Source organism: Hyaena hyaena, unplaced genomic scaffold (assembly GCF_003009895.1).
Source record: "Hyaena hyaena isolate Hyena2069 unplaced genomic scaffold, ASM300989v1 scaffold_74, whole genome shotgun sequence".
NCBI classification, from domain to species: Eukaryota; Metazoa; Chordata; class Mammalia; order Carnivora; family Hyaenidae; genus Hyaena; species Hyaena hyaena.
In genome coordinates this window covers 295,965-317,776 of record NW_024080706.1, presented here as the reverse complement: position 1 = coordinate 317,776, position 21,812 = coordinate 295,965, and the positions used below count along the sequence as shown (strand labels likewise).

The 21,812-nt window shown below is 53.1% G+C and overlaps 1 protein-coding gene across 6 annotated transcripts in view; it reads left to right on the top strand.

Moving 5' to 3' along the window:
• Positions 1-21,812, top strand: part of PRR5L (proline rich 5 like) — a 151,665-nt gene that overhangs the window by 122,694 nt on the left and 7,159 nt on the right. For all 6 annotated transcript variants that reach the window (XM_039233336.1, XM_039233337.1, XM_039233338.1 and 3 more), the window contains 4 exons: positions 4,293-4,350; positions 9,149-9,240; positions 12,702-12,842; positions 17,859-17,985. In XM_039233336.1, coding sequence (XP_039089267.1) covers positions 4,293-4,350; positions 9,149-9,240; positions 12,702-12,842; positions 17,859-17,985 — 418 coding nt within the window. The remainder of the gene's footprint in view (positions 1-4,292; positions 4,351-9,148; positions 9,241-12,701; positions 12,843-17,858; positions 17,986-21,812) is intronic.

Here is a 21,812-nt window from a genome sequence, read left to right as displayed (position 1 = left end):
TAGGCGGGCAGACTGTGCAAGATGGATGCCCGAGTCAAGGCTGCTTCTTTTCTTTTTCCTTTGTGCCTTTTTTGGGGCGTGGGAGGGGGCTTTCTCGGCAGCCGTAAGCCCCGCAGATGTCCGGTTGGCGTATCCTGAGGTGAAGTGAGCAGCACACAGGGTGGGCTTCCTAATTTCCAGGGCCCGGTTGCAAAATGAAAGTTTGGCCATGGCCATGGTTGAGGAGGTCAGTTTCCCCTTCCCGCGGGCCCGCGGCTGCAGCCCGTGGTGGACAGGAGACCCCCCGAGAGATGGCCACCTTCACACCCTCAGTACACACATCCGGGACGGCCAAGAGGTCCTCCTTGAGTTACCAGCACTCGAGCCGCAGCTCGGCCACCCAGGGCGGGGAGGGCGGCCCCCGGGCCCCTCCCCAGGCGCTGTGGGGCATGCCCCCAACCCTACCCTCCCTGCATTTGGGCCTGGGCCCCCCAGCATCTCGGGGAATAGGAGGACAGCGCAGGGGGGCAGGGTGAGGGAGACCCTGTGAGGCCAGCGGGGTGGGGAGCGGGGGTGGGGAGCAGGTGTTGACAAAACCCTCCTGGGGAGGTGGTAGGAGGCAGGGCCACAAGGGAGCCCTATCCGATTTCACTTATAAAATGCAAGGTCAAAGATGAAAATATTAAGAATTGAAATGGCACCTGCAGAGCATTCACCCCTAAGCAGGAAGCCCTTCAGACCATGAGGCCCGGAGGAACATAGGACGTTTTGGTGGGCAGGGGCCCGTGTGACTGCAGATTCCTAGGAGAGAAGATTATTGGCTCAGGTTGAGACCTGGGTCAGCAACGGGGTAGGAAGCAGGCCAGTCAGCTAAGCCAGAGATGCAGGCTGTGATCAAGGGGTTTGAGCTTGCACAGCGAGGCACAGGTCCATTGAATGGGAGATTCTCTAGAGAGCGGGGGGCTGGGGGCTGGGCTGGCCCCAAAGATCCTTCCTCTGCATGCACATGACAAATAAAAGCTGGAGACCAGTTATTCAATGGTGGAGTAAGAGCAAAATCTACAAATGCCCAGGGATAGAAGAATCTGCAAGATGCCTTTGAAAGGTGCTTTAGTTTCCTGGAAGAGGAGTCCACTGAGATCTCATCCAACCTATGGTGACCAGTGGACTTTGACCACAGGGCTGGGAGGTGGCAGAATTGCTAGACTCTCCTTAAATCCCCTCCTGAGCCCAAGTTTTTGTGGCTCTTATTTTGGTCTAAGTTACAGAATTGCCATGTTGTGTATCATGAGAATTTTATTGTATTGTATTGTATTGTATTTTAATGTTTTATTTATTTCTGAGAGAGAGAGAGAGAGACAGCGTGAGCAGGGAAGGATCAGAGAGAGGGAGAGAGACAGAATCTGAAACAGGTTCCAGGCTCTGAGCTGACTGTCAGCACAGAGCCCAATGCGGGGCTCGAACCCACGAACCGTGAGATCATGACCTGAGTCAAAGTCAGACGCTTAACCGACTGAGCCACCCAGGCCCCTTTCATGAGAATTTTAAAAAGAGTATTTTCTTTTCCTTTTCTCTATCATACACAACTAATTCCTTTTCATTGAAAAAAAATGGCTTCTTCACCCCAAATATCTCCTTGAAGGAGGAAGAAGTAGGAGAGAGAGGGAAGAAGAAACTGGTCCATCTTTTAAAGTTTACCCTTAAGGTACAGATCCAAGTGATTTTTATCAGCTAAAGAAAACGTCATCAGGTTTAGGGACCCTGTATCACTTTCTCTCCTCTTCTACATATTCTGTCTCGTATCTTGATTTCTTAAAAGTTCAAAATGGTCTTCAGCACCGAAACAGGCAATATATACACTCAGCCAATGTTTATTAACATCTGCTGTGTTTGGGGCACTGTTCTCAGAGCCATGGGCACTGAAATAAGAAATGGCCTTCACCTCTGACGACCTGATGCATATGATACAGGGTTTGAATTTGTTCCTTTGATTAACTCATGATATAGCCTGGACTAGGCTTTTCTGTCTCTGCTCTCAGTACTTCCTGTTCTCCCCTCCCCCACCCTCACCCCTGCCGTTTAAAATATAGACATGATGGGGCAAAGTCACGAAAATGCATTTAGAGGGAGGCTCGATCACATTCACAGGTGCACTACAGAAGCATTACCTTTCGGAGGGCTGTAAAGTTGTTTTGGAAGAAGCCTGGGACATCCGTGTTGGCATTAGAGGAGGTGACAGAGTGCTGGCATCAGGAGCCCTTGCACAGAGAGCCCAGGGGAAGTTCTGAGAACCTTGCCTGGACAGGTGAAAGGGACCCACACAGAGACCTGAGGCCCAGCTGCTCAGAAACAGGCAGATGGAGCGATTGCCTCTGGCAGCACCTCCACAGTCCATTCCGGTCCAGCCCAGCTGTCACAGAGCCTTGCTTCTGACAGTCTAAATTTGGTGCTATGGTGTTTTGCTGCTTTCTGACCCGGAAGCTGCTGGGACTCATTTGCTTGGCTGGAAGGTGGAGGCCGCAGGCGGGGTTTCGCCATAACCACCTCTCTGTTCCATAGTTCTTTGTAAAGGAATTGATTTTTGTCTCCTTTAACAGAGTTGGTGTTTCCCTAGAAGATGTCATTCTAACTTTGAATTGGGGTTCCGTCTTGACACCACTGGCCAGCTACTTTTTGAAGTTAGATCATATCTTGTGAATTTTAATAGGGCTTCTGAAATTTGGCTTATATGTATGAGTCACAGAAATGTGACAGTTCCTTTGACAAAATATTTTAATATATTTGATGTAGGCTCATTCATTACTGACTCTGTCTTCCTCCCACTCCTTTGTGAAGATAGATGGGCTAAGAAAGCAACTATTATCATCATTGCCCATTGCCACTGAGTACTGAGCACATGAAATACTGTGTGTGTGTGTGTGTATGTGTGTGTGTGTGTGTGTGCGTGTGTGTGTGTGTGTAATGACTGAGTCTTATAAGAACTCTATGATGTTGCTGGTATGGTGCTGTTTTACAGCTGAGGAACTTAACAATTAGAGAAAGTTGGAGATCATACAGCTCGAAGGTGGCTGAGCTGGGACTTGAGCCCCCATCTGATACCAAATTCTTTCCTCTCTGCTATGCATGCTCTTGTTATCACTGCAACAGGGTTTTAGGGTTTTGTAAAGGAGAATACTAAGAAATGCATTCGGTTTTCTGCAAGATACATATCACCATGGGCTCCCTACCCCGTAAGCATAGGCCTTTGATAATCCGATAATGTGAGGTGAGTGGAAAGGCTCTTGGAGCTTCCGTGACCTGCGGAGAGGCCTCTTCACTTCCTAGGGGACCAGCGCCAGCCCTTCGAGGGAAGGAAGGGGTCTGGGTGGGGAGACCTGCTGGAAGGGGAAGGACTGTCTCCTGTACGCGGTCACTGACCGTCAGTCAAGCGAGGGTGATGGCACCAACTGGATAGGAGTGTTGGGAAGGTTGCAGTGAGGTGAAATGAAGGATAGAAACCCTCTGACACATGCAGCACACTCAACAGGTGTTAGGTGCAGTTGTAAAAGGACTTAGCCTTACTCTCTTTCCACACCTTTCTATGCTCACACTCACTGGTGGACACATATGGCTGCTTCAGGTTTTGCACACAGTCTCTTTCATGCTTCCCTGAGAAACCCTAAATTCATCTTTAAAAAGTATATATTATCTCTGCACAATTTCCCATTCCCTCAATGCTCCCTTTTCTGAATTTAGATGAAGGGCTTGGAGGCCATTGGGTGTCCACCAGAGGCCTGCCGTAGGACCCGGCCAAGCCTGTGGCATGCCTCTCCCCCGCTTGGAGGGATGGAATGGCAGTTGGGTTTGGCAGTGGCAGTTGGGTTTGGCTCCCGGACCCCTCGTTTGCTCTGGGATGCCTTGCTGACTTCTCCCGAAGCTTGGTCTTCCTTTTTTTTTTTTTTTAATTTTTTTAATTATCTATTTCTGAGAGAGAGAGAGAGCGCGTGTGAGCAGGGGAGGGTCAGAGAGAGAGGGAGACACAGAATCTGAAACAGGTTCCAGGCTCTGAGCTGTCAGCACAGAGCCCGATGCGGGGCTCGAACCCACAAACCGCGAGATCATGATCTGAGCCGAAGTCGGACGCTTAACCGACTAAGCCACCCAAGCGCCCCCCGAAGCCTGGTCTTCCAAGAGGTCAACAGGCTTCTCGTACTTGGAAGCCTGACTGGCATACAACTGCCTAGAACCCCGTGCCCTCGCCCGTCGGACGCGGAAGAGGCTTTGTCACTGCGCGAAGTAGCCCAACCCTTGTGTTCTTTGTTCTCTCCTGACAGAACCAGCTTCTTGCCAAAGGCCTGTTGTTTGTGGAGGAGAAGATTAAGCTGTGCGAAGGCAAGTACAAGGCAGCTCTCGCATAGTGGGCCCTGTGACTCAGCCTCTGCTGTTTGGACAGCTGAAGTGCTTCTGTCCAAGAGCGGCTGGCTCCAAGTGAGTGACTCACCCCGTCTGCCGCTCCTCCAGCGAGCGGCCTCCCTTGCTTGGAGCCAGCCACTTGTGGCTGTGCCAGTCAGATCTGTATTTTGAGAAATGAGGTGGGATGGGGGTGGTCCTTTCCGAGAGCCCTCAGTGAGGGTGTTTCACAGGATGTGTGCTGGAGGTCTCCTGCGAAGGGATGGATTCCACTGTGGATCCTGCCGTGCTGTTCTCTCTGGCCTGAACCAGGCTACTTCTAAGTGGTCTTTTTCATCTTTGTTGGGGTCCTGGATGATGGGAGACCTACCTGCTTGGGGGCGGGGGGGCATTAGGCCAAGCAGGCCCCTGCTGAATGTGGATGATTTGATAAGCAATGGAAGATTTCCTGGCCTTAAAGGATTTTAGAGCCCAATGGGCAGAATAGAAAGGCACCGAAAGGAAATGGGAAAGGGGACCAAGGCAGGAATTGGCCAACCACACGACTCTGTCAAGGGCTACCTCTCAGCTACCTCCAAGGTGGATTCTGATCGTAGCTTACCACCTACTACCTGGGTGACTTTGGGCAAGTTTCTGGTTTCTTTGAGCCTTGGTTTTTACTAATTATTTATTTAAAAATCTTTTAAGTTTATTTTGAGAGAGAGAGATAAAGATGGGGGGAAGGGGTAGAGGGAGAGAGAGAAAAATAGAGAGAGAAAGAGAATCCCAGGCAGACACTATGCTTAGTGCAGAGCCCAAGGCAGGGCTGGAACTTATGAACCGTGAGATCATGAGCCGAAATCAAGAGTCAGATGCTTAACCGACTGAGCCACTCAGGTGCCCCGGTTTTTATCATTTTTAAAATGACCAAATGAGCTAGGGGTTATAGGAAGTATAAGGAATGTAACTGGCATAGCACCACCATTCTCAGCACACAGTAGGTCCACAAACTGGTTCCTTCTTCTTCTTCTTCTTTTTTTTTTTTTTTTTTTGCACTTTAGCCTAAAGACCTCTCTGTAGGTCAGATTTACTGCTAGACCCAGACATTTCAGGCCATAGAGCATCCCTCCCCCATTCCCCAAGAAGGAGACTCTTGTCCTGTGAGGCGTCTCCTGGAAAGACAAAGTAGGAGACAAATGCGAAACTGACCCTGGAAGGTTCCAGTGCCTGGCACACATGCAGCGCTCAGCAGGCCTTTGGAAGAATAGAGATTAGAAGTTAACCTCCGCATATGTGACAACTGACTGAACCTATAGCCCTGTTTTCCTTCCATATAGCCGCATTCAGGGTTTTTCAGCCTTAGGAACACCCAGCGGCCCAGGGCCTTAGTCTGGAGAGAGTGGCTTTGACGACTATCTTGTGCCTTTTTGCTTGGGGAGGGGAGGGAAGCGTGGTGTCTGGGGCTACTATGCGCTCCTGCAAATGGGGGAAACCAGCTTCGTGAAAAAGACACCGAGCAAAACCCGGGATGTAAGTATTTTCAGGGAAAGGTTGAATACCTCCCACTGCAGTGGCCCGCGACACGGATACATTTGGAGCGAAAGCTCAGGAATGGCGCTGAACGGGGTCAGTGAAGGTCGCCCAAGGCTCTGTGCCTCTGCCCTAAAGCAGGCCACGGGGCACCGGTCTGAGGGTTCTCCCCGGGTCTGTGCTGGCCCGGGGGTCTGCGTGTCACCTTGGCACGGGGAAAGGGCACGTGGAGAACCTTGAAGGGTCTTTCCTGTCTTCAGCCAGAACTTCTGCACCTTTTTGTTTCATGAATTACAACCCCACGGAAGATTTAATCTCACGGAAAGGATTCTCTTGCTATAGGATTCATCCTATTGCTGAACAAACTACTCTGTGGACCTAATTGTTTTATTGACACATTGTATGTGTGTCCCTTATGGCTGCAGCAAGGACAGAGGCAGCTCTTGTCCACGTGTTCATCTTTTGTGGGCGGGATCTGCCATGCTACTTCCAGGGACCTTTTCCAGAGCTTTAGTGGCCTTGACCGTAAGGAGTTCCCCATTCCCCTTCCATACTCTTCTGGTGATTTAAACTCCTGTGGCACAGAGGACAGTTTTTATAGGGTGGTTGTCTAGAACCTTCCATCCAAGTCCCTTCACCTTTGCAGGGAGCTAAGTCCTTACGGGCTGTTTTTGGAGGTGAAGCCACCACCCTGTGACTCTTTCTTCCCCAGGGCTACCCCATTTTGTGAGCCTGTGTCAGTCTGATGTTCTTCTCTGAACACTTTACAAAACCTCCATTACTCTGTGAAGTTTGAAGCCAGCAATTAGACCCGGGTTCCCAGGAGAGGTGCCTTCCTGCTGCTGCGTTGAAGGATTACCTCATGTGCCGACGAGCCTCCCATCCTGGCGGTGAAGGGGAGTGAGCGGGCGCCCGCACAGACCTGCGGGATCCTCCTCCCGTCCTGCGCGTCAGGAGGCCTCTGCCGGTCTTTGTACTGGAAGGCTTAGCACACAGGCCATCAGTAAAGCAGCTGGAAGAGCCTTTTCTCCTGTGAAGTACGTTCCCCAGGTGTTGGGTTCGCCTTGGTTTCGGGTCCCAGGATGGCTTGACGTGTCAGATATTCCTTTGGAGCTCCCCGGCTCCCCCCTGCCGTAAACTAGCCTAGCCTACGTCTGAAAAGATTTGTTCATTCAGACACTGGTTGATTATCAGCTATCTGCCAGGCACTTTGCTGGGTGCTGGGGACACAGTGGTGAACAAAACCATCCTAGGGATTTCAGACCTTCGTGGATTGGCTCACAACCCAGTGATGGAGAGAGAGATGAATCAAATCATTATGAAATATAACACTGTAACCACGGCAGGTACTGAGAGTACAGTCTGGGGCTCCTGGGTGGCTCCCTTAGTTGGGCGTCCAGCTTCGGCTCAGGTCATAATCTTGTGGTTCATGGGTTCAAGCCCCATGTTGGGCTCTGAGCTGATGGCTGTGATCCTGGAGGCTGCTTTGGATTCTGTGTCTCCCTTTCTCTCTGCCCTCCCCCTGCTCGCACTCTGTCTCTCTCTCTCTCAAAACTAAATAAATATTTTTTTAAAAAAATAGTCTGTAAGAAGGAGATTTGTCCCATGGGCAAGACTTTGCTGTAGAAGCGATGCTGGAGCTGTAACTAGGAGAAGAGGCAGATGTAGGTGAGGCAGAAAGAGGGGTAAAGAATAGTCTAGGCAAAGGGACTGGCACATGCAAATGCCCTGTGGTGTGCAGGAGCATGGTGAGCGTGATGGGCTGAAATAAAATCCATACTTAGGGGACTAGAGAAGGAGAGTGAGGACATGGAAGAAGGAAACACCCTGACCCTCCAAATTGCCCGTATTGTGGAGGTTTTATTGATCTGAGAGCAAAGGAGAAGGTTGGAGCTAATTATTAAGTCCTGTTCTGTCCTGTCCTGCATTGGGGTTAAATGTTAACCGCCCCCCCCCCCACCTTCACTCACCAGCCATAGCATCTGCATGAGCCTGTACACTTGATTCTTGCCATTCATTTACTCAGAGATTTCTAAAAATTGATTTATTGATCTGTCTGGCAATATGCCAGGCACTAGAAATAATAATGGTGAGCAGGACAGACAGGGGCCCATGCTCACCCCGTGCCGGCGGAAGAGACAGAGAAGTCCGTCTGTGATCCCAACAACGTGTAATTAGCACCCGGTTAGGGAAATTACAGGGTGCTGTGGATTTGCATCCCCCCCAGCATGTTTCTCTCTGACCTTTCAGAATGCGCACATCTTTGGCCCTGCTAGCTGCTCATTCTGCCCTTGTTCTGTTCTCTCTCCCAGCCACTGCTTTTATGGTCCATTAAATTAATAGGCAGAAGATGCTAAATGAATCTTTCAAGATCCGTTTCAGTGGAACTGGCAGCGTTTTGCCAAACGCATCTTTCAGTGTCTAATCTTGGCCGACCCAGTTTCTCTGCCTCAGATGAGCAAAGACAGTGCCCAGTCAGCTCTGTTATCTAGGTCATTAGAAAGCAGCCACCGTGCCAGCTCCTCTCTGCCAGTGCCAAGTTCCTGGCACGGCCTTCCGTTGGCAGTGGGTCACCCAGTGGGTCGGTCACTCATGTCACCTGGGGGGCGGGGCCTGACCAATGGCTCAGGATCACAGGGGTGAGAGTAAGTATAGCATCAAGAGGCAGGGCCCGAGTTCCGTGGGTGGAATCGGTGGGTGGAAGTGACAGTTTCCAGACCCTTCTCTCCACTTCCCTGTCCTGACAGCTCAAACCCAGAATGAAAATCCAGTGTCACAGTGATTAGAAAATCATAACAATGCAGAACTGTGGACCTGATCCTCCCAGATGATGTTGGTCAAGGGCATGAATTCAGGATTCCCAGCTCTGCCTTCTAGCTGTGTGATGTTAGGCTAGACACTTGGCCTCTCTCTCCGATCCTGTAAAATGAGGGGATAGAGTTTGTTTGTGAAATGTAGACCACGAGTTTAGTACAGTGCCTGAGAATGTTGTGACCGTTCTCACGACAGCAGCAATTGTTATGTGATTTCCAGACTTCAATTCCCTTTTCTGGATTGGGGGATAGAAGCCATGTTTGCATATTTTCGGTTCAGTCTTTCCACCCATTCCCACATTTATGTGTAGCCATGTCTCCTGGATGAAATGTACGTCGGGAGCTTCACTACCTGCCCCCATGCTCCCTTTGACACGGAGCCGTCCCTAGCCTCTCCTGCAAGTAATGACCAATTCTTTTCTTTCTTTCTCCCCTCCCATCTTCTCGCCCTCGTGTAGGTGAAAATCGCATTGAGGTTCTGGCTGAAGTGTGGGACCACTTCTTCACTGAGACTCTCCCCACCCTGCAGGCAATATTTTATCCAGTTCAGGTCAGTCTCGGAGGAGCTCTCCTGCCGGCCTCAGCACTCTGTCTCATTCCTTGGCCTTTGCCAACTCGGGCCTCCTGGCAAACGGGGGAGAGAGGCAGGACATTGGGCGCCCAGAGTCGGCCAAGGACCTCAGGGCTCTTTGAAGGGCTCTCTGGTCTATGTTTAGCATCCGACCTCAAGCAAAGAGAGCGCGCCTGCATAACTAGCAATTTGTAGGCTCTCGTCAGCCTCTTGGTTTTGAATATGCCTTGTATATTCTTGGAGTGGTTTGTTTCTTCCAGCTTTTCAGAAGTAGAGAAGATGGGGCAGGGAGACTGTTTTCTTTCCTGTCCCTTTCTTTCTGCCACCCCCCCTCAACTTTCTTTGAAGCACGATTTTAAGGCAGGGGTCCTACGGTCCCAAATTGCAGGAAGGGAATAATGTTCCTCACCCTCCTTAAGGGATTCCCAAAGAAGTGATGTAGCAGGAAGAACACAGGACTTGCAATCGGTGGCTAGGCCCTGGGCAAACTCATTTCACTTCTCTGAGCACAGCTCGGTTGCATCTGCAAACTGTGGGATTGCGTGTGAGAAGTGAGCAGCATCTCTTTGGTGTTACTGTGTGACCTGAGCGCCTCCTAACACTTGAGGTGGTTCCCTCCCACCTTCCCGCAGAGTCTAACAGCAGGACGAGGGAGGCATTGCCAGCCCGGAGCGGATGCCCTCGAAGTCAGGCTGACCAATCGATGTTCCTCTCCAAGACCCACCTCTTTGTCCTGCATGAACACTGCCCCCACTCCACCCCTGGGCTTAAGGCCCCCGTCTCCCCCGGCTTTGCAGAAGTGTGGGTGTGGGGGGTGCCTGGGTGGCTTAGTTGGTTAAGCGTCCGACTTTCACTTAGGTCATGATCTTGCGGTTCGTGGGTTCGAGCCCTGCGTCGGGCTCTGTGCTGACTGCCAGCTCAGAGCCCGGAGCCTGTTTCGGAGTCTGTGACTCCCTCTCTCTCTGACCCTCCCCTGCTCACGCTGTCTCTCTCTCTCTCTCCTAGAAATAAATAAAACATTAAAAAAATTAAAAAAAAAAAAAAAAGAAGTGTGGGTGTGGGGCCCAGCGCCTGAACCATTAGCAGTGGTAGGAATTACCCTGGGACCAGACCTAAGGCCCACGTGCTTTGTTTGCTCTGAATGGTGTTATGTGAGAGCTTGGGATTGTTTTAACTATGTATCAATATTTAAACATTGGGGAGGTTATGCCTCCAGAGTTCCTTTCCATTTCCAGCCTGCCCCTAACAAGGTCAGTGGAAGCCTCTGGCCTGCACAGCTCACTGCTCTTTTGAGTCCATCCTCAGCTCCATCCTGTACCCCCATGAGGGAGTTTGCAGCATTTAGGTGGACAGTCCAGCCTCCATGCCCTGTAATAATCACTTCTAGGCCAGCACTGGGTCCTAAGAAGACAGACTGGGGAGGTAGGGTTCCCAGATTTAGCAAATAAAATGACAGGATGCTGAGTTAAATTTGAATTTCAGAAAAACAATGAATAATGCAGTATTTGAAACATTTCTACTAAAAAACATCCCACATTCAACTGGACATCCTCTGTTTTATTTGGCAGCCGACTGGCGGGGGTGTGTAGACCCTGGTCTCTCTCTAGGGACCCAGAGGGCATGGAATTTCAACGTGTGGGTGTACCCAGAAGGGTTTAGGATGGGAGCGTCATATCTGAGCGGGCATGACCCCGGGACAACAGTCAGATGGCCAAGAAGGGCCCTCGCTGGCCTACATCCAGGCAGGAGCCCAGCTATGCGGGTCTGAGGATGTTACTGTCCTTCTCTTGAAGAATCATAAGCTCTGGTGACGGTGGATACTGCCCGTCTGTCCCCTTCCCTGCACAGTTTCCCAAGTGCTGCTGCTGCCGCGGCTGACCCAGACACCCCACCATGGGAAGCCCCGAGCTGGGGGCTCTCGCTACTGGTAGTAACACGCCAAGGTGTCTGTTTGTCCAGCCAGATCCTTCTTAGAGGCCCCTGGCTGTATAGGTGTCTGACACCTACTGCCTCGTTGGACAAGTGTGATTTGACTACCTACTGTGTTCAAGGGTGTGGAAGCCTGCCTTCGTTTTCCTACCTTATAAAGGGAAAGGAACCCTCGAGAGGAACTAGGCAGTCAGTGCTGCGTGCTGGCATGTGGGGCAAAAATTAGAAACTATAGCACTTTAAGGCTGTGGGGGAGGCAATCAAGGGGGGGAGGGTTGGCTGACCCAAGCCTGTAAGGCACTGGCGGTGGTTGTGTGCATCTCTTAGGGTGGGATAGGGGAGGGTACAGGGATGGTAAAACCACTCTTACCTGTGTTTCTGCAAAACCCTTAGGAGTTATGGGAAATCTAAAACTTCTTGACCTTGGCAGACTTGTGGGATGGAGAGCTTCATCCTATTTGGCAGGTACCTTGATGATCTTCAACTTCAACCAAGAGTAGCCCATTTTTGGTGTGTGCTGTGTATACACATGCAAATGAGAGTCTAGGAAAGAAGCCCTCCTTTCTCTTTTGGGAAACTTTGGGAGCTCGAAAATCACATGGGTAATGTTTGAGATCCAGCTCTACCCTGGGTATAGTCCCGTAAGCCTGTGTTTTAGGGTTTTCATCTGTGAAGTAGGTTTTATAATAGTCCCTATCGTAAATGGTGGGGGACTAAATGTGTTATTTCCTTCTAAAATATTTAGAGTCGTGACTTGCACACGAAGCTTAGGAAGTGTCCGCTCTTAAGATTATCATCTATTTTCATCCTCTGCCCGCACCCTACATGGCCAAGATGAGTCCCTGTGTTTTCCTCCTTTGCCTGTCATGTGCTAGGTCCCTACATATTGAGCAGACAAAGTTGGAGGAAGCAGCCTTGAACGTGGGGGGCAGGGGTGGTGTTGATCTTTTCTCTCTCTTCCCCCTATCTTCCTTTCTTCTTCCTTCCTGGACGCCTCTTGCCCCTCATGACAGCATAGTCATGTATCTTGTACTGTCCTGGGTCACTTAGGCAGATTGAGTCACACCTTATCTTTTTTTTTTTTTTAAGTTTTATTTATTTTTGAGAGAGAGAGAGAGAGAAGTCGGGGAGGGGCAGAGAGAGAGGGAGACACAGAATCTGAAGCAGGCTCCAGGCTCCGAGCTGTCAGCACAGAGCCTGACGTGGGGCTCAAACCCATGAACCGTGAGATCATGACCTGAGCTGAACTCGTACACTTAACCAACTAAGCCACCCAGGAGCCCCTGAGTCACACCTTATCTTAAATGAAACTTTCATTCGGAAGGACAGGGGTCAAATCTTCGACTCTTTGGCTGTCTGCCCGCACCTCCCACCCCCCACCCAGGTTTGCAGACTCCTCATCCCGGCCCATCCTGGTGCTCTGTACACACTGGTCGTCCTGGACCCCTTGTGGTTGGTGGCATATCCAGCCGACTCTCACCTCCCAGCCCTGCCCCTTCTCTCCTCTCCAGGGCCAGGAGCTGACCATCCGCCAGATCTCCCTGCTGGGCTTCCGCGACCTGGTCCTGCTGAAGGTGAAGCTGGGTGACTTGCTGCTGCTGGCCCGGTCCCAGCCGCCCTCATCCATTGTCCAGATGCTGCTCATCCTACAGGTGGGTGAGGCTCCCGTGGCGAGGTGGCCACCAGGCCCAGGGAGGAAGACACCCTGTGGGACGGTGGAGGGACCAAGCGGCCTGCACACCCTTAGCTGAGCTTGTGTTCTTCAGTGTAGCCGTTCCTTTTCCTTAGCTCATTTGTTCATTTACTGTAGCTTCACTGACCACCTGTGAGGCCTCTGGTGCCGTGCTCCATGTGCTGTGCTCCATGCTGGGATCCTGGTGGGGGCCAGAGAGGCAGGGTCCTGTCACTCGGGAAGCAGCAGCCTCCCCCCCTCCCCCGCACGTCAGCGATCCGCAAGTCACACGCGACCACAAGAGCCCACTGCAGCCTAGCCCAAGACCGACTAGGAGCTCACTGGAAGGTTCCGGGGGCAGGGGGGCATCCTAAGAGACTGCAGCCAGAAGTGAGACCACACCAGGCCTCGAAGCTGCCTGCCTTTCACCACCTATCAGTCTTGCTGGTTTCTGTCTGAGGCGCCTCCCCTGGCCCTGTCTGGTGTCTGTCTCTCTCCTTCGCCCTCCGTCTGCAGAATTGCGGTCAGTACTTTGGTCTGCACCTGACCAGGCGTGGCCTCCCCCACACGGCTCCCGTGTTTCCAGCAAGAGATGCCCCAGAGGGCTGTCTCGTAATCCCAGTTCTGAGTCAACAGTGGGAAGATGAGCCACCACTCCTGGTTCCTCGCTATATGTCAGGCACAGGCCGAGGCCTTTGTGTGGTGTTTTCTGAATCAGATAATCCAAACGGCCACCTTATGAGGTAGACAGTGTTGTTCTTTCCATCTTACAGATGAAGAAATGGAAACCCGGGAAGTGTGTGCTTGTCCAAGCTTTCTCAGCAAGAGATAGTAAGATTCAGAGCTAGGTACACTCAGGGGAAAGAACTGGATTTGTCTAGCTCTGGCTGCACAACTCCCCTCTGCCAGTCAGCCATGACCTTGGGTTGAGGACCATAAACATGGCGTCAGGGAGCCCAGTCCGATGGATGGGGGTGCATACTTCCCAAGGGAACAGAGCTGCGGCTCAGGGACAGCCCCAGAAGATGGCCACTCTGCCTCCACCTCTGTAACAAGTTCAGCTGCCGCAGTGTCAGGTCCGAGTCGTTCCCGAGTGTAGCCAGTTTCATCCTTTGTCAGGCTGGTGGTGACCTTTCTGCCCTCTTGACAGGGGTAGAACAGCAAGCTTGGGGCCCTGGTCTCCCTCTCCCCGGCTAAGCGGGGCCATCCTTCTGGGCATTCTTGCCTTTTCCTGAAGTCAGAGAGGAGCAAGAGCTGCCTAATAGCATGGGGGGAGGGGGGCACTTCAATGGCTGGGAAGCCGGCTCAGGCATTTTTATGGCAGGGGAGGAAGAGGGGGGCTCAGGGTGTGTGTGCAGCTCCTCTCTGAGATGCATAAAGTAGAGCTTGCGTCTCACGTAAGGAGTCTAGAAAATGAGTCCCTTGAGGTTTGGATAGGAAGACTGGGAAAGAGAAGCTGGGCTTCCCTCCCCTTATTTCCAGGTATAATATTCTAGGGATGGCAGGTGATTCTTCTGTTGTTGCTGCTGTTTGCTTTTTGTTCTTTTGGAGGGAGAATTGGGGTGGGGCCCCCACCTGCTGGCAGTAGACCAGGAAAGCCTGTCTCTGTGCTAATGAAAAACACCCCCATGTTGTTCCCACATTGGACAACCCAGGAACCACATGAGAAAGCCACCGTCAGACCCCTGAAGCCCCGTAGGGGTTAGTCTGCTTGCCTGGGGACTGTCTCCTTCACCGACCCCAGCCCCCCGCCCTCGCTGCAGTCCGTGGGGTTCCCGGTGGGGTCTCAGGAGAGCAGCCCAGTCTGTACACCCCCCTCGGTCCTCCCACCTCCCCACCCGGGACCTCCGGCCACACTGGCATCACCTCTGTGTCTCCCTGCACAGCAGGGTCTCCCGGGGCCCACAGCCCCCTTCCGGTCAAGGCAGGTCTGTTTGTTTTCTCCTCCATCTTGCTCCTTCAGCACCCAGCACCCAGCACGCCCAGGGGAGGGGTTAGCCAAACACGTGCTCAGTAAGTGATGGCACAGCCATGAAGAGCCTGAGTAGGACTGACCCCAGGTCTCTGGCCTCAAATCCCCTGACGGTGACTGTCACGTAGTGGGGATTTCTCTCTTGGCAGAAGGAAGTACAGTCGGAGAGACCCCATGGTCGTGACCGAGGTCTGGGAAGTTGGGCAAGGAAACAGTCTGTGTCCCTGTGTTCTCAGATGAGGCGGGGTTTCAGAGGGTTGGCTAGCCGGCTTAAGGTCACGTCCTAATTTGTAAGAGTGGATCTGTCACCCGGTCGTCAGCGCTTGGCTCTGTCTACCCATCCACCCAGCTGTGCTCAGCTATCACTGCCTGCCCCAGCAGCCCCCTGGGGTCCTGGGAGACGCCACGCAAGCTTCTAAGATGGTCCCCGTTGATGCTGGGCATTTGGCGTTATTTCCCTGAGGGTCTCGTGGGACGAGCTCTGGCCCACGTTCTTCCTGGCCCTGGGAGCTATAACGCCCACGGCTGTGACAGGGATGAGTTGGGGTCTTTGGCCAGCCCGGGTCTATCGTCTTGAGCAGGGTGGCGGCTGCTGGGTCTGAAGGCCATCTGCAGGTTGCACGACCCTGGGATCATTCCACTTGCAGGAAATTTGGGCCCCGGTAGTTAGAACTGCTCCCTTCTCTCCCCGGGCGCCCACTTTCCCCAGTACCACGTGATCTGGGGCTGGTGTTTCCCTGCCTGACTCTCGTACAGAGAAAAGAGCCATTTCTCAGGCCTCCTTTCCCCTTTCCAGTGCTCTTCCAAAATGTCAGTGAACAAACCCCTGCGTCCCCCAGATACAAGGGGCTCCAGCTTCCCTGCTGTGGGCTGTATGCTTCTGTCCCCACGCTGCCCCAGGGAGAGGCTGACCGGGAGATTTTGACCACTGTGGAGATCTGGTTCTTCCTGCCAGGTGCAGACAGGTCCTGAGGTCATCGCAGAATAGTGCCTTCCGAGGGACACCTGTGCAGTCACCCAGGGGCCCATGCCCAGCAGGACCACGTGCTTGGTTTAATTCTCTCCTGTCACCATCTTGAAATTCTTAATAATTTTTCAGCAATGGACGCCACACTTTCATGTTGCACTGGGCCTTGCAGACACATAGCCAGCCCGGCGCCAGGCTGAGGGCTACGTGCAAGCTAGGCTGTTTGGCCGCCCCCCCCGGGGGAAAACCACCCAGCTCCAAAGCATGCACTTGTTGCCCGTTTTCTTCCCACCTCTTGCCTCCTCTCCTTTCTCTGCTGTCCCTCTCTGTTAAGCATTTTATTTTATTTTTTTTATTTTTTATTTTTTTAATTTTTTTTTTAAATTTATTTCTGAGAGAGAGAGACAGCGTGAACAGGGGAGGGTCAGAGAGAGAGGGAGACACAGAATCTGAGAAACAGGCTCCAGGCTCTGAGCTGGCAGCACAGAGCCTGACATGGGGCTCGAACCCACAAACCGTGAGATCATGACCTGAGCCGAAGTCAGATGCTTAAATGACTGAGCCACCCAGGTGCCCCTCTGTTCAGCATTTTAAATTGTAGTGGAGGAAACACTTGGGGATGGGGGAGAAGGCAGATGAGAAATAATGAGGAAAAAAATGAAAAAGAAAAACGTTTCCTCAGCTCTGAACACCAGTCAAGGTGGTTTGGGGGCTAAAACTGCTCCACTCTTGAGGCCTGGGGAGCACGAATAAGGCTCCGCTCTCCCTTCTGGGGTCTTGAGGATTCCCTTCCTGAGGGAAGCCATCCCTGTGCTTTCCCCTTTGTTTCCACTGCCAGATTACTGCCCTCCCCACCCCCGCCAGTCAGAGGCCTCCAGGTCTTCCGCCCCCCCCCAGCCCCCTGTCGCCCCCTTCTGCAACCTCCTTTGTGTTTCCTCAAGCCACGCCCTCCCTGTCACCCCCCCGCCCCCAGCCACCCTTGTCTCCATGAGGTGGAGCTGACAAGGGGGCTAAGTCAGCCTGTGTGCAGGGGAGCCCCCACCTCACCCAGCCCCCCCCCTGCAACCTGTGGGATGGGTCCTTCCCGCTTCACCCCTCCACCTTCTTCTTCTCCAATCCCTGAAAACTTCCCAGCACAGTGGGGAGTTTTTACTTTTTAGGTGAAGGCGATGTAACATCGACTCTGATTTGAGGATTTGGTGGGACATCCTGTGGGGCCGAGGGGAGCCCCCAATGGGACCTTTTGTCTCTGCTCCCCTGCAGCCCCTCAACACAGAGCAAGGCTGCGAGCCCTTTCCAGCGAGAAACTGGGTTCCCTGGGAGTCTGCTGGTCTTCTATAGAGCCTTCATCACTCTTTGTCTCCTTTTTGGTTTTGACCACCGTCATTTGTGTTAGTTGGGGTTTGTTCGGGCTTAGCCCTGAGGATTCCTGTCCTGTTGGGCTTTTGAACTAACTCTTCTTCATCATGGTGCCCAACATCTGTCTAGCTCCACAGTGACTCTCCTTTCTTCTACTCTTCTGGATTTTTCCATATTCTGTCCCCCTTTTCTAGCCTCCTTAACAAGTGGCAGTAAGATGGTTCAGAGCCAGAGCCGGCATTCCTGGCCCAGGGTTTTTGCCACTTAGCAGCTGAGTGCTCCTGGGCAAGTTGCTTGAGCTCTCTGGTGTCACCTCCTCATCTGTAGAAGGTAGACGATGAGGGAGAGCACCGGCTCCTTGAGTTGCTGAGAGGCCCCTGCTCTGGGCCGTGTAAAGTGCCTGCGTGCTGGGTGTGAGGGACTAGGATGGCAGGGTGGGCTTACTGGGGTGGGACCAGTCCGACCCCAGCCCTGGAGCTGGTGTGGGGGCGGTGCCACCTGCCCTACACAGTTCTGAGACTGTGGCCCATGGCAAGTGACTCAGGCGTCAGGCCTCGGTTTCCTTCATCCCAGTCACAGAAATGCTGGTATCACTGCTTTGAATGTAGTAGGCGGGCCATCCGGACTTGGTGGCTGAGTGCCGGCTGGTCCTGGCAACTTTTGACTGACCCTTGTCTCTCTTGGATGTTTATTTCCAGAGTGTTCACGAGCCCACAGGCCCCAGTGAGAGTTATTTGCAGCTGGAGGAACTGGTGAAGCAAGTGGTGTCTCCGTTCCTCGGCATCAGTGAGGACCGCGGCGTCTCGGGCCCCGTGTATATGTTGGGTAAGGGGCGAGGCCCTCCAGCTGCCGGGAGACTTGGTGATAACGCTGCCGGCTCTGTTTTCCTGAGCCCAGATTCTGTACCAAGCCCTTTGCTTCAGATGTGGGTCCGTGCAAATCCGTGCCTGGCAATCACTCGTGTTTCCTGCTGGCCTCTGTGGCGGTAACCCTCCCCGCTCGACGACTCGTCCCCAGGGACTGGGCCTCTGTGGTGCTGCTTGTCTGATCCACATCTTTGATCGGTGGCTTCGATCTTTTCCGTGTGCCTGCGATGATTTCCGTGTATCTGATCACCAGACACTGTGCCGTATTGCACGCTCCACACACACTTGAGTGGAAAAACCACCCCGTGATGGATTTTCCCTTGAAAGCAGCTTGAAATGTGAAGCCAACTCGTTTCGTGTGCAGTTGAAATTGAGCGGCTGTTAGCCCCTCCTTGTCTCTAGGTACTGCCAGGCCCCACATGCCAAGGAAAGGGGCTCGTGTTGGTGGCTGTAAAGCCAGCATTAGTGCAGGCTCTGCATTTGGCACCCTGGAGAATCTAGAGGTGAATGGTATCTGTTCCTTCTCTCTCTGAAACCACAGTCCAGATGGGGAAATAGCCATACAACAGGCTTATCATGAGAGACATTCCTCAGTGACTCTTTGAAAATGAAAGTCCCCCAAACGCAGGGATTTTTCTATCCCCAGTGACTTTAATGGTGGTTGGCTCTAGTAGGCACTCAAAAAATATTTATTAGGTGGATGACAGGCAACTGCACCCCAGGGCAGGGCTGACCGGCCCCCGTGCAGAGGTGGAAAGGAATTCGTGTATTTGGAATCTTTTGCCTCCTCTCCTTGCTTTAATGGAATCGTAGCTGAGCAGCAAAGAAAAGGACAGAGCGACAGCCTCCAGCGTGGTTCCTGGCCCCTCCTGGGCCTCACTGCTGTGGGAAAGCAGGGCTTGGCTGCCAGTTTTCCTGGCCCCTCATGGCTCCTCTGGGGATACCACCTTAGCCACGGCTGCCACACCTCTTGGGGTGCTGGCCCCAGCCTGCCCGCCCAGTCCTTCCCCCCACTTCCACCCTCGCATGCTCACTCATCCCACCCAGGAGCCGGCACAAGCCAGAGGAGCCGTGGCAGCTGAAGGAAAACGGTGCCCTGCCTCTCGGGCCGTGACCGGGGAGCCATGTTGCCATGCCCTCCCGGCAGCCCCCCTTCTTGCTTCAGCTCAGCCCACTGGCTTGCAGGCTCACCCAGTCTGGGGCGGGAGGATCTGGGTGGATGTCAGGACACCAGCAGGTGAGCTGGGCCATGACAGGGACTTTGCCAATGGCCGGGCCTAGAGCCAGGAACACGGACAGATTTGGAAGTTTGCTCTGAGAGTACTCCCTCTAAGAGGCGGTACCTGTGGCTTCGCAGTTAGAATAATACATACTTTTGTCAAACTATAAAGCAAAGGCCTGAGGGTTTTTTTATACCAAGGACAATCCTTGTCGGTGGCATTGTCTCAGGAGGGACAGAAGGGGAAGAAAAGGACTCTTTTGGATTGTTTTATTATGATTATTTTAGCAAATGTATACTGAAACCCTACTGCTGGTACCTTATGAAGTGCTTCAGGTATACCCATGATGATAACGGACCCATCTCTGCCCTGGGGTGCACACGGTCCAGTGAGGCGGTCTCAGACAATAGATCGTGACCTACTCATTAGCGAACAAGTTCTCTGGGTGGGGAAGGTACATCGGCCACAGGGCCCACGGCAGGGGCACTTGACCTGGACTGGGGGAATCAGGGGAGGCTCCCCGAAGGAAGTGATACCTGTGATGAGTCCTGTAGGATGGACTTGAGTTAGTCTACCCTCCCTGTTTACTAAACTATCCCAGGCAGAGGTGGGAGGCCTTTGGGGTAAGGAGACTGGTGGACAGGAGGCTGGAGCATTTGAAGAACTGAAAGACCTTCAGAGTTGCAAAGGGGCTGGTGGCCGGGGAAGGCACAGGCCACAGACTACATCCTGGGCATGATGCCAGGTGGGCTGGATACCGTATGTCGGAGTGGGCAGTGGGCACCATCGTTCCCATTTTAGAGGTGAGGCAAATGAGGATTAAGGTCACTTGGCTACTGGAGCTGGGATTTGAAAGCCCGAGGTTGTTTGCACTTTACCGATTATCCTACATGCTCCACCCTCACCCCAGCCTTCCCCTACCCCCATCAGTTTCTAGAAGGTGATTGTGATTTTACTGAGGGACAGCTGAGGAGGTGATCCTTCCCCCTCATTCCCTAACTCCGCAGGGCTCTGGAAGTTGGAATGGCCACAATGGAGCCCTTCCCTGTTGAGGACACCCCTTTGCCAGATAAAGTGAGGATTCCCTGTGCCTCGGTCTCCCCCCTCAGTAAAACATGGAGACCATGACGTTTATCCTGCCTGAAGGAGAGGAGTGTAGAGACCACCAACTGAGGTGTGAAGGCACGGGAGTGTTTTGCTGTGGTCCACTCGGGGCTGGGAGGCAGGGGACAAGCAACTGGGGGTGCAAGCGGTCAAGGGCAGCTGGAGCGCTCCAGCGTTCATCCCCAAAGCCACCACTCATCAAATGCCTGTCATGCTCCGGGTACTGACCAGGCACTTTTCCTCTTTGCAGAGCCCGCTGAGGGGTGGGGGAGTGCTGTTGTTGCCTCAGTCGGGAAGACACCTCCCCAGGGCCGCATGGGGTAGATGACCAGACCCGGAGAAGTGGCTTCTCCAGGGGGCGCTCCTCTGCATGTGCCTGTCCAGCCATGTCTGACCCCATGAGGATTCTGGGGCCGTCTCTCTTCCTGTTAGCCAGGCCAATGGGTGTGAGGAGTGAGCCTCAGTCCCTGATATACGAGGCTTGGCAGAGAGAGAGAGGACCCTGAGGCTCGTGTTAGAAGAACTGTGTGTGTGTGTGTGTGTGTGTGTGTGTGTGTGTGTGTGTGCGCGCGCGTGTGTGCGCGCGCGCGCGCATGTGTGGCTCCCCTCCAAAGCAGTCACTTTTCCAGAGCCGTGGGGATGTGTTGGTGAGGAGTGAAATCTTTAACCAAAACCAAAAACAAAAAAACAGTTTTGTCAGAGGCCAGGCCCACATCCTACCTTTCAAGTTCCCCAAGTCTCCAAGCTGCTGCCCTGGCTGCCTCCAGGGCCCTCCGAGCAAATACTGAACACTCAGCTGGCTGTGTTTCTCCCACACAAAAGCCCTCACCTCCCACAGATCTTCCTCCATTGTGTCTCCAGGGGAGGGCCCTTTCCCTCGAGATATTGATTTTAACTTCTCCTCGTGACAAGTAGGCATTCATGGGCTTTTAGGTGCCTGGGCCTGGAGAGGGCCGCTCACAGTGGCTTGGCGTGCAGAGGTCACAATGCCCGCATTATGGCCGCCAGTCCTTCGAGCCTGGGAGATCAAAGGCCTGGGAAGTGAGTCCCCCACAAAGGGCCTGAGGACTGCCTCATCCAGGCTTTGCCTCTGGGGGTTTGAAAGGAGCTGCCATTGCTGGCTCTGGTATAAGGGGCTGAATGCCAGACCTCAGTGGGGCACCTGGGGAGTGATGAAGGAATAAAGGCTCCCCTCACCCCGCCCCGTGTGAAAGGCAGGGGGAGGAGAAGGAGGGCTGGAGGTGGGTGCCTGCTGAGGTGCCAGGACACACCTCCTCTCCCAGCTAAAGGGGCCCCATTGCAAGGAAAGGACCCATTTCAGCCCCCAGGAGGTGCCTGCAGCTTCATGGGCCTCTTAAAGGGTGATTTCCTTCTCTGAGTGGCAGGGCCTGGCTTTCCCTGGTACAGGTAAGAAGGCCAGAAAGGGGACAGGCGGGAACCGCGTGGGCAGCTGTCTCAGCTC